At 41.5% G+C, this 12,288-nt stretch overlaps 1 protein-coding gene across 7 annotated transcripts in view; it reads left to right on the top strand.

Annotated features, from left to right (window-relative positions):
• The window catches only part of sox3 (SRY-box transcription factor 3), a 110,441-nt gene that overhangs the window by 13,002 nt on the left and 85,151 nt on the right, over positions 1-12,288 (top strand). Inside the window, exon 4 of one of the 7 annotated variants that reach the window (XR_013295592.1) lies at positions 5,607-6,166. The exons of 4 other annotated variants lie outside the window; for them this stretch is intronic. Coding sequence is in view for 1 of the 3 variants with exons in the window: in XM_077578114.1 (XP_077434240.1) it covers positions 9,844-10,848 (1,005 nt within the window). In the remaining 2 variants the exon portion in view is untranslated. Of the gene's footprint in view, positions 1-2,008; positions 3,089-5,606; positions 6,167-9,579; positions 11,889-12,288 lie in introns of those variants that run through there. 2 more of the 7 variants (XR_013295589.1, XM_077578114.1) reach the window with 2 other exon arrangements.

Genomic DNA, 12,288 nt, shown 5'->3' with positions numbered 1-12,288 from the left:
CCGGTCCCCATGGGTATAGGCCCGGCCACCAGACGCTCGCCTTCGAGCCCCACCTCCAGGCCTAGCTCCAGAGGGGGGCCCCGGTGACCCGCGTCCGGGCAAGGGAAACGAAAATCCAATGTTTGTACTCATCATTGGGGTCGTTTGAGCCATGCTTTGTCTGGTCCCTCACCTAGGACCTGTTTGCCTTGGGTGGCCCTACCAGGGGCATGAAGCCCCGGACAACATAGCTCCCAGGCTCATTGGGACACGCAAACCCCTCCACCACGATAAGGTGATGACTCACGGAGGGGAAATTTTTTTATAATTTTTTTTTTTGTTTGAGGTTTTTTATTGATTTTCTAGCATTTCCAATCAAGTTTATTCCCACAATTCTTGAAGTTTTGCCTCGTACGAATACACGCCCTCAGTCGCCTGCCTGTGTTCCTCGTCCGAAAATCAACTGGCCACGCCCATGCGCTGTTTTGAAAATAGTAGTTGGGCGTAATTGTAAACTGCCCTATTGCTGCAAAACGGAAACAGATACGAATATACTTTTTTTCCTGATGAAAGAAAAGACTCTAATCTTTCTTTTGTCAAGTTCCATATTTTTATGGCATTAGAAAACAATATTCTGTGGGCCTTGCAAAATTTGTCAAAATCCAGTAAAACAGTTGGGAGCGAAGGGGGTTGCTTCAGTGAAAATGGATGCGCGTGAATGAGTTTAAAAAATATATATATATTTTCCCTTAGGCTGGCATTACAAATCTCACAGATCACCCGTTTGTATTCGTATTGTGTTCCCATGGGCACTTTGACGTCAATTCCAGTGGACAGCAGGGGGCGGTGCTGCATAGACTACTTGGATGCCTGAAAACAGTTCTCATTCTTATTCCACATATAATCCGAATACCACGTTTAGACCAGCGGGGGCACGTAGAACATATTACTGCAAATCAGGTTTTTTAACTTGAGTTGTAATCCAACATCCGGCACCCGTGTCGTCCTCCGGCTCACCTCTCGTGGCTCAAGCGGGCGCAAGGTGACCAATTTCCTCCCGGGCCATCCATTATCTTGTCAACACGACCCCCAAACCCCCCCCCCCCCCCCCCCCCCACCGCCCGCAAGCCGCCACACTCTAATGAAATGTGCCATAATCGGCGCACTCATCTCGCCACGCTCAAGGTAATTAATATATTTGGAGGGCGATGGCTAACTCTTAATGAAATGAGGCCTCGCTTTTAATGAGACCTTCAACGAGACAATTAATGAGAGCGCAATCGGCTTCATCGAGAGCCCGCACGGATGGCGCCAAACATACGTTTGTCATTTTGGCTCCGTTACACATCACGGCACAATGTGATTTATAAAGCTTGTTTGTTTCTTTAACATGTGGGTGTGTATGGGGGGGGGGGGGGGGGGGGGGCTAATAAATTACCCCCTCTAATTAACAAGCTAACTCATTTTAGGGTTCCCCGAAAGGCTAACATTGGCCCACAATCGGAGTGAAAAACATCACATGACCATTTTAGAGGAGAGTGCAGATAACAACCGAGTGGCATCAATCATGTTCCAAAAAAACAAAAAAATGCGCTTAATTATTGAATTAAAGTTGCAGTGCACATTAATTGTGCATTTTGACAATATTATCTCAAACTAATGAATTTGACAAAGAGTCCGTTTAATTTTTTTTATTTATTTTTTTTATAAATGAGGATAGATTAGCGCGATCTCAATTATGGGCAAAAACAAAAGAAGCTTTGCTTGAGGCCACAGCAGAAAGTGGCGACTCGGCACTTTTTTTCCAAACAAGAAGCGAAAAAAAAAAGAAAAAACGCCAAAAGTTCCTTTTGTTTTTGGGAAGAAAGTGAACATGGCAACGATTCAAAAGATACACAGGAAATAATGAGCGGCGTAATTAGCCCGTAACGGTTTTGAAACTGATTGTCGTCGAGAGGTGCTTGATAGTGTCATTCACTGGCAGACGCTTAATCCTGTGGATGCTCCTCATTTCTTTTTTTGTTATCAGGTTGCATCCGGTGCTGGTTGTGATTGTGGGGAAAACAAATGCTACCTATCAGAATACATTTGTCAGACTGTAAAGAAGCTCACAAGTCAAGGTGGTGCAGCAAAAATGCACAGAGACAATATAACAGTACTCCGTCACATATTCTTTATCCTCTACGAAGATCAATTTAGGCTAGTGCCGCACTGATGAGCTGTGAGGAGTTGATGCCTCTCAATGACGCGTATAGTGGTCTGTCTGTCTTATACTGCCCCCTGGTGGCCACGGCAGGCACCCCTGAAAGAGCAGCAAGATGGCTTTTCTATTGATGCGGTTTGAAGAAAACGGGTTTTTCTGTGGCGGGAACACAGACAGTTCTTCAAACATGAACAGTTTCAAGATCCCCCCCACCCCCATTTGGTTTCTAATATTCTCATGTCTTACTTGTTGGAACTGTTGCTTCCTGTTGTGTAAAAAGTAGGCGTGTCAGGCCATTATTTTTTTTAAATCATAATTAATCTCATGACTTCAACAGTTAACTCGTAATTAATTGCATATTTTATCTGTTCTAAATGTACAGTAAAAATGTGTTTCTAAGTTTTATAATCTTAAGATAACAGTAGAAAAAATGTTAAACTAAAAGAAATATGGCTGCACCCCCCCCATTGGAACAGTATTTTCATAATTTATAGAATTGAGTTAAAATGAAAAAGATGTACTGTAAAAAACAAACAAAAAAACGATTATTTTTCTGCCACTAGATGGCATAATTGCATTTCTAAGACGTTGGTGACAGCTCCGTTTATTTTTATTTTTTTTTTCATATTAAGAGCTATCTAATCTTTAACATGAAGTCACTTGTGAAATTCTGCAAATTTTTTAAATTGTAAAATGCAACTTGAGCCCAGTCTCCATAAATATATGCATTATTAATACAATTATTACTACTAAATTTTGACGTGGGCGTGTCTGCTGTGTTGATTGGAGTTCCCCCAGTACAGACTTTCCAATTAACTCATTCACTGCCATTGACGGCTATTACCGTCAAAAATTAATTTGAACTATTTTTAAAAAATTTTGTATGTATGTATGAAAACCTAGAATTTTTTTTATTGTACATTTAGAACAGATATGAAATTTGTGATTAATCGCAAGTCATGCAATTAATTATGATTAAAAACTTTAATCGCCTGACGCCCTGAATTTTTTATAATTTTTTTCTCTTTTTTTAAAAATTCATTCACTGCCTTTGACGGCTATAAATGTCAAAAATTCATTTAAACTATTTTTATTAGTTTACATTTTTTTCCCCACTTTTGTTAACAAGAGTATGAAAACCAGGATTTTTTTTTTATTATACATTTAGAACAGATTTGTGATTAATCGTGAGTTAACTAGTGAAGTCATGCGATTAATTACAATTAAAAAATTGAATCGCCTCTTGCCCCTAATTTTTAATAATCTTTTTTTTTAATGAATTTATGGCAGTGAATGAGTTAAGGGGCGGTCATTAATCGCGCGTTAAAATAACCAGTGGCATTAAAGGAATTTTCAATTGACTCTTAAGGCACTCATTTTGACACCCCTGGTATAAAGCCAAAGAAAAAGCCCAACCCGAGTTCATCCTGGAGGTGAGATCTGGCCAAACCGCATTCCGAGGAGGTCTTGCATGCGCTTGACTTTGCAAACGTCCGTAAATGGAAATTGTGAATTGTGCCACCTTCCCGCCCAAACACAAAAGCGCCGCATTGTGCGGCAAGCGCGGGTGCGATTCGCTAGCTGAGAAGCACCGGCGCATCCCGCCTCACTTTCTGCCTCATCGCCAGCCGATGTTTTATTTTTTCCCATTTAACGCGCCATGGAGCAAATGTTTGAATGGGGGGCCGTTCTCCTCATCTGGCCGCATGAGCCGATTGTCTCCAAAGGAAGCAAAAACCATCCTGGCGGAATGCTTGCTTGCGCTGATGTCTGCTTTTTCGCCTCATTGCGCAATCAGCAACTTGATTAGCACTCAACGCTTTCCACTGGGCATGTAAGCTATTTATATTGATGATGTTTATTTTGTCATCTCTTTGTCCCATCACAAGTCAGGCTTCACCACTCCTGGTCCTCAAGAGCCAGAGTCCTGCAGGCTTTAGATGTTTCCGTCCTGCAACACACCTAGTAGATGTAACCGGCTCATTGGCGAGCTCTGCAGAGGCCTGACAACAATCCTGATCTTTAGAATCAGGTGTGTTGGAGGACGTGCCTATCTAAAACCTGCAGGACTCCGGACCCTCGAGGACCAGGATTGGGGAAGCCTTCGTACGACGACTGATTGTCTGTTGTAGTGATGTTTTCACCCTCTTCTCGAGCAACATCGGCCTACGAGACACAATCAAACGTCATCGTAAAACTTAAGACCAAGTTGAACCTTCCCGTTACGTCAAATTGACCCGTTTGGAAAATCTAGGAGAAAAAAAAACATGTTTTCTGCTGGCCTTGGTTTTTAATTTTCGTTTTTTTTTAAATATTAAAAGCATTTCATGGCATAATGTTATATTTTGATGATTAAACATTAGAATGGTTCACCTTGACCCATAAACATTTGTTACGGAACAAACAAAACGGGGACGAGTAGGCTCCGTTTTTCTCACCAGTATTCAGAATTCTACTAGAATGACTCGCACACACTAAAAAACAATTGTATCTTGTGACATTTTCTTACCTAGTGCTACTTTTGGCCTACTAGTACATAAGAGTAGTACTAGTATAATTAAATTCAACTAGTAATATACAGTTCTGCACTATACTAACACTAGACCCAAGCACCCTAATATATATATATATATTAGAGCTGTTAATCAATTATTTTTAATCAGATTAATCACATCATACAATTTTGATTAATCACGATTAATTCGCTTAATTAAAAAGGCTTTTTTTACAACATTTTTTTTTTGCCCACCAAATTTAAAGAGCACCTGTTATGTGTTCATTCTTTCGACATTTAATGTTATGAGGATGTCTTCTTCAACTCCACACACTCATCATCCTCTTTTTTCAAATCCGTTAATTACTTGCATAATTTAAAATGGAAAAAAAAATGAACAAATATTCTGAATGTTACACACAAACATGTATGAAATGCTTTACTTTATGCATGTAGTTATCGTTATTGCTGAAACGCACCTGCATGTTACCTTTGACGAGATAAAGGATCTCGAAATTAATAGTGTGATTAATCTGCATTAATACATGATGAATGCGATTATTTTTTTGTGATTAATTAATTAACGCTTTAACTTTTTTTTTTCTTCAAAATAAGCTTTTTGCATTTTCACGATTGCACACTACTTTTGTTTTAGAATTATCTCAAATGAATTTGCCATTTGACATCCATATAACATTCCTGATTTTGTGCAGCAGTGACTAATAACACGTCATACTTTATGAAGCAATTTTGTGTGGTGTGTGTGCGTGTGTTCGGTATCGCGACGTTTGTGGCTGTAATAAGTGAATAAATCAAATTAACACAGCAACACGCTTAGTGAACTAAAGGTGATGATGACGAGCTGCCTTTCCTTGCACCAAATGAGCCGTGAATATAATTTTTTTCCTTTTTTTTTTTTTGTACCTGCAGCGAGCACTTTCTTTCCTGCGTGCGCACAAAAGGGACAGCAGAGCGTGCGTAAAGTGCAACTTCATTTGCATCCTCGCCGCTCTTTCTTCCCTCCCCAAAAGGAAAAAAAAAAGAAAATAAAATCTTAATGAGACGCCTTCCATTGTTGTCTCAATGTTGGGCTGTCATTGAAATGCCAGATTGCTTAATGACTTTTCCTGGCAAAAGGTCCACATGCAGCAACAAAAACTTGCCGGCTGCTGCCGCTGCTGAGGGGGGGCGTGTTCAATTCATGCTGTTGATTGTCCACTGGCCACTTTTGATATCATCATCATCATCATCATCATCATCATTCGAAATGCGGGGGTGTTGAAATGGGATGAACGTAATTATTACAGCATTAGTTCAAGGTTTGCTTTCTTAAAGCAAAAAGAACGCGAGATGAAACCATGAAGCAAAAAAGATTCAAGTAAATGTAGCAAAGAAAATTGATGGTGTTTGCAAAAGACACAAAATTAAACTTGAAATAAATTGACATTAATGTAGATTCCACCCCATAGTTAAAATATAAATATTATCAAAATTTTTGTCAAATAAACGTCATTGAAATGAAAATATAGCCTATATAAAATAGGACTTATTAAAAAAATAAAGTAACATAGGTGCAGGATGTCTAAAAAAAAATACAGGACTTGTTGGAGAAACATGTCAAATCCATCCTCTTAAATAATATATTCTGTTAACCATTATTAGAATTGTTTTAAAATGTATTATATGAAACCTTTTGAAACAGACTAAGAACTGATCTATATATGATAGAAATCAGGAAAAAAACTGGAGGTTTTGTAATTAAACTATATGTCAATTTAAAAATGATTTAAATATCGACTAAAATTAAATCATGGTATCAATTTAATATATTGGTAGTGTTTAGTGAACAATTATTTAGATTTTTTTTTTCATTTATCTTTCTTCTGGCGAAATTGAGAAAACTAGCGAGAACTTTCCTCCAACAAAATGATTGGATAAATAAATTATTCAAATCAAGCACAGCTCTATTTAAAAAAAAATAAATAAAATATCTAAATATGTGGACTACAATGAAGGCTTCTTCCACCACTAATCTCAAATAAGGAGTCAATCGGCGCGACGGTGACGTCATGAATTGCACACGTTCACTTTGTTGCCCTGACGAGAGTCAAGATTTCTTGGAGTAAAAAAAAAAAAGGAAAGTGAAAGCGTTTTCATTTGCGGGTTTCGGGCCTCCTTGACGTCATCTTCCGTCGCGTTTCTTTGCCTCAGACGTCAAATCGAAGCCAGCAACATTTCATCTTCGTTCAACACGTCTGCTCTCTTTTTTTTTTCCAAACCCAATCGAACGTTTGCTCGGACGTGCTCGTTCTCGATTTTATTTGGGCCGACTGCAAGCCTCCCCCGCGCCCGAGCGTGACGTCACCCCAAACTGTGCCGGTGGTCCCGCGTGGCTTAATGAGCACATTAGGCGCAGGGAGGCCTCTCATTAGCCAAAGGGCGGCTTACTGGTCCCGGCCTGGCCGCGGGTTTGATGGCGGTCCCATAAGAAGATTACAAGCGGATCAGCACCGAGATGCGCGCACATCAGCCAAGACGTGCAGTCGCTAATTGCCGCTTCCTTTTATTGGCCGCTCGTCATAATTGTAAAGCCTCGCTGAACAAGGACATTAAATTGAGTTATCCCCGCGGAGGGTCATTTTCTTTTTATCACAAGCCAGAAGCATCATGTTGCCTTTAAAAAAAATAGCTTTTAAACGCATGTAGTTGCACAATGTTCTTGCTATCGATTAATCGGGTCTTAAATGATATATAGGCCCTGCATGTTTTTTTTTAAATCTAAAAGAAAAAAAATATAGACAATGGAGAGCAAAATTCAAAGACAATATAAGAAGTAGGCTTAGTATTTATGATTATAGCTAGCCAGTTTCAACAGTAACAATGTATCGCAAATAGAAAAAAAATCAATATCAAAATTGTACTTACCTAATGTTTAAAAGAAAACACTTTTTTTTTTTTTTTATTAAATGTGACTTTATTAAACTCCAAAGTTAAATACAACTGAACTGTAGGCTACTGTTTTTTTTTTTTTATTTATTTTTTTTACCGACCACTAGAGAGAGCCAACTGGCTGCTACTGTACAAGAAAACAAATGAGGTCTGCTCATGAATATTTTGCAATATTTTTGGTGGTTAACTGAACTTTATTTGTGCTTCTCGGTCTGTACATTTTGCAATTTTTGTCTTAAATAAGTTATTAGTATCATGACTGATTAGCATTATAATATTTCTGATTTGGTGGGGTTTATTTGTATTTTAAGCATCTTGCTCAAATCAACTTGATATATATATATATTAAACAAAAGGTGAATATAAAACCTAAGAAAAAACAAAAACAAATAATGCATTAAGGATAGAAGTTTAATCCCCTCCCAAACATTCATGCATGCAGCACCTCTACTGTTTTTAGCACAAACCTGCAGTCTTTACATTAGCTGCCTGCAGTTCCACCAGTGGCCTGTTGGTGGTGCCAAAGTATTCAGTTGTGGTTTGGGAGGGTAGAAGAAGCTTGTTAGTTAACTATCACTTTGAGAATTAGAACAATATTAAAAGTAGGACAATTTGACATCAACCAGTACAGTTTCTGTGCATCCATATTTAAATTTTCTGTCTGAAATCCCATTTTTATGGCAAGTTAAAATTGTTTTTTGATATTTTCTAAATTTGATTTACAGCACCTGATGTCACGTTTTGTGAACACTGACAAATGTTTTTAGTGATAAAATCCAGCTTTTTGTGTGCATTCACAAAGCACATGTTGCATTTTGCTGAACAAATATTGTCTTATATGAACAATTAATAGTCAGGCTTGTTGTCGACGAGTGACTGAATGACGTACATTCAGATTTAGTCGCTTAAAGGTTAAAATACAGGCGCACATTTTTCTTTTCTTTCTTTCTCTCTTTTTAAAGGCTAAACCAAGCCCGAATCCGTGTCTTTCCCGTGACGCCGGAGGTGTTAATGCCCCCCATCCACTCCCCTTTTCTCGATAGTCCACTCGCATGCATCATGCTGGCGCTCATTAGCAGGTGTGAACGTTTTGGGGTTTCAACTCGTTTTGGGGAAGTACACACATGCTAATGTCTCCCACGTCGTTTTCATTTCTATTAACGCGCGCACGCACCCACGCACGGTAGCTGAGTGGAGCTTTTAGGGTTGGGGGGGGGGGGACCGGTTGGGGGTTCGAAGCGTCCCCCCAGGCGGGGGGAGTGGGCTGAGAGCGAGGCGAGATGTCCGCTCCGTTCCACAAGAGGTCGTTGATGTATTACAAGTTTGCACCTTATTAACAAGCAGCACAAGAATCTGTTTGGAACCGAATTGAAATCCGGATGAACACACTGATTGTTTTGGCTCGGTTGTGAAAGCAACGCTGTCATTTCTGACGCTCCCTGGAGGCAACAGCTGATTGATCAAACGAATTTGTTATTCCTGTAATACATATCAGGCTACTGTTTGCGATTGAAGCTAAATGCGAACATGGCGTGCATTTTGCTGCAGAAGCTGCCAAATAATTAAAAATATTGCATTGATACTGTAACTCAATAACTGTATTAAAATAAAAGTTGATGGTAGCTCAGCAGTATATTTTTATTTATACGGCATTTTGTTGAGAGAGTGGAATTGTTTGGTTAAAAGTGATCATTTCCAGCACTTTTGCTAGAATGGAATTAGTTTTGCTCCACACTTAACTTTTTTGGTGGCTAATTCTGTTTTTATTGAATTCTCTAAATGGCAATATTTGGATCATTTGGGACTTATGTTGTCGTTTAAAGATCAAACCCCCCAAATAATGTATACGCATGCATGTAGCAACATGCTAATTTTGTATTTGCAAAATGTTAAAAACTAGCTCATCTGCCAACTATTTATTTTTATTTTTTATTTTTTTTAACCTTCCTGCAAGGCAGCCGAAAACAGGCTCAGGCCGGCGAGCTTTGTGATTGGCTGTCGCGCTGCTGGGGTAGGCTCGCTGTGATTGGCCGCCCTTTTCTCCATCACATGGTCCGGGCCCGGCCTAATAACACGCGGGGCTTGGCCAACAAGTTTGCACACTTCTGTAGCGAGCCGAGGAGCACCTGCACGTCGACTTTTTTTTCCCTTTCTCTTTCCGGAGACTAAACTTTGACTTTCGGCGCTCTTTGCCCAACTTTTGCTGTTGCTGTTGTTTATGTTCTTCCGTCCCGGGTCAACCATGTACAACATGATGGAGACGGAGATCAAGTCCCCGCTGCCCCCTCCGCCCAACTCGGGTTCGGCGCCGGGCTCCAAGGGCGGCGGCGGCGGCGGCGTGAGCGAGCAGGAGCGCGTCAAGCGGCCCATGAACGCCTTCATGGTGTGGTCCCGGGGCCAGCGGCGCAAGATGGCCCAGGAGAACCCCAAGATGCACAACTCGGAGATCAGCAAGCGCCTGGGCGCCGACTGGAAGCTGCTGACGGACGCCGAGAAGCGGCCGTTCATCGACGAGGCCAAGCGGCTGCGCGCCATGCACATGAAGGAGCACCCGGACTACAAGTACCGGCCGCGGCGGAAGACCAAGACCCTGCTGAAGAAAGACAAGTACTCGCTGTCCGGCGGCCTGCTGCACGCGCCCGGCGGCGCGGCGGTCAGCAACCCGGTGCAGGTGGGCCAGCGCATGGACGGCTACGCGCACATGAACGGCTGGAGCAACGGCGCCTACTCGCTGATGCAGGAGCAGCTGGCCTACCCGCAGCACCACGGCATGAGCGGCCCGCAGATCCAGCAGATGCACCGCTACGAGATGGCCTCGCTGCAGTACCCCATGATGAGCTCCGCGCAGAGCTACATGAGCGCGGCCTCCACCTACAGCATGTCCCCGGCGGCGTACGGCTCGCCGCAGGCCGCCGTGGTGGGCGCCGCCGCGGCCGCCGCCGCCGCAGCCGCCGGGGGGGCCGCCGGGAACCCCAACCCGGCCATGGTGGGCCTGGGTTCCATGTGCAAGAGCGAGCCCAGCTCGCCGCCGCCCGCCATCACGTCGCACTCCCAGCGGGCCTGCTTGGGCGACCTGAGGGACATGATCAGCATGTACCTGCCCCCGGGCGGGGACAGCGCCGAGCACTCGGCCCTGCAGGGCAGCCGGTTACACAGCGTGCACCCCCACTACCAGAGCGCCGGCACGGGCGTCAACGGGACCCTTCCTCTCACGCATATCTGAGGGACGTCTTGCCGCGCGCAAAGTCCAGACTTTTGCACGTTCGAAAACAAACACGAAAAAAAGAGAGAGAAAAGTACTTGGATACTTGAACTTTGATTGCTGTAGAGCGGAGGGTGTCAAACTCGAGGCCTGGGGGCCACGTCCGGCCGTCAAAAGTCCACCTGGATTTGTTTCATCTGCACTGAAATTTTGCAAGCGTTTCCTTCCCTTCTTAACCTCAAGCAAACAATATACAGTGTGTTAAAACGGCCCAAGATGGGTTCAAAGTAACCCCCAAATTTGTGTATCATGACTTCATATTGTATTTGTTATTTTTTAAAATGCATCATAAAATGAAGTGATGAAACATTTAAGTGCAAGCCCACAATCAAAATCAGTTTGACACCCCTGCTAAAAAAAAACAAACATTTTCACACTCGCAATATATATTTTTTGTTCTTGTTATGCCGTTTTGGACTGAAACTGAGCGCGCCGAGTCCAGCAGAGGAAATTGCATCGCAAAGAAAAAAGAAAAACACTTTCTATGACCATGCCGAGTTGAAGCAATCAAAGCGATGTCGAAGAATCGGACTTCTTATATGAAATGCTGCCACATTTTCATGTGTGCGTGGAAAAGGCAAAGTGGCCTCGTCAAGAGGCCGGTTTATTTCACAACAAAATGTTTACACTTCATTTCTAGAATGTCAGCTGTCCACACTTGTAGACTTTTTTTCCTTTTGCTTTCCTCTCACCAACCACATTTTTTTATTTGGATTTTTTTTTTTTTTTTTAGTTTGAAATGAAATATTAAGACTGTGCTGGTCGCAAGCGCACGTTTTATTTATAGTCCCCCCCCCCCTTTCTCTTTTCTTAGCTTGTTTTGTCAAGTGTAAAATACGTTCACATTTGTTTTGTACATTTCTGAGATGTTTGTATTTTGTTTTGTTTTTTGGCAGTGTCAAGTTCACTCGTTCTCCGGAGTGAAAACATTTTTTTTTTTTTTATTTAAACTGACGTTTATCCTCTATTCTTAAAAGCCGAATAAATTTGTATGAAACACATATTTGAGCCTCTTGGTTTTATATTGGATGTGGACTGTGGCTGAATTTTGTTGTCCGCTCGCAAATCTATTCTCACTTTGACTGCGTTCATTTCATTGATAAATAGCCGAAAGCTTCCCCTTTCAACACCTTAACAGTACAATAATAATGTTTATTAATAATGCATGAGGTCTTTTAATATGACATGATCAACACTGTCACATTTTACAAGCCTGCTAACTTTTAAATTGATTTACTGTCATTAAAAAAAAAAGTCTACTTTTGAGATCAAGCCTTGTGAGTTATTGCAACAACTGTCAAATCATTAATCGTATACAAAGTGATATTTTGCATATTATTAGCCTAATAGATGAATTGCCCAAGTCATTTTCAACATACAGCATAAATAAAAATGTAGCAA

The sequence above is a fragment of the Vanacampus margaritifer genome, chromosome 10, assembly GCF_051991255.1.
Source record: "Vanacampus margaritifer isolate UIUO_Vmar chromosome 10, RoL_Vmar_1.0, whole genome shotgun sequence".
NCBI lineage: Eukaryota > Metazoa > Chordata > Actinopteri > Syngnathiformes > Syngnathidae > Vanacampus > Vanacampus margaritifer.
Note: the sequence above shows the minus strand (reverse complement) of the source record. Positions and strands in the feature narration are given on the sequence as shown.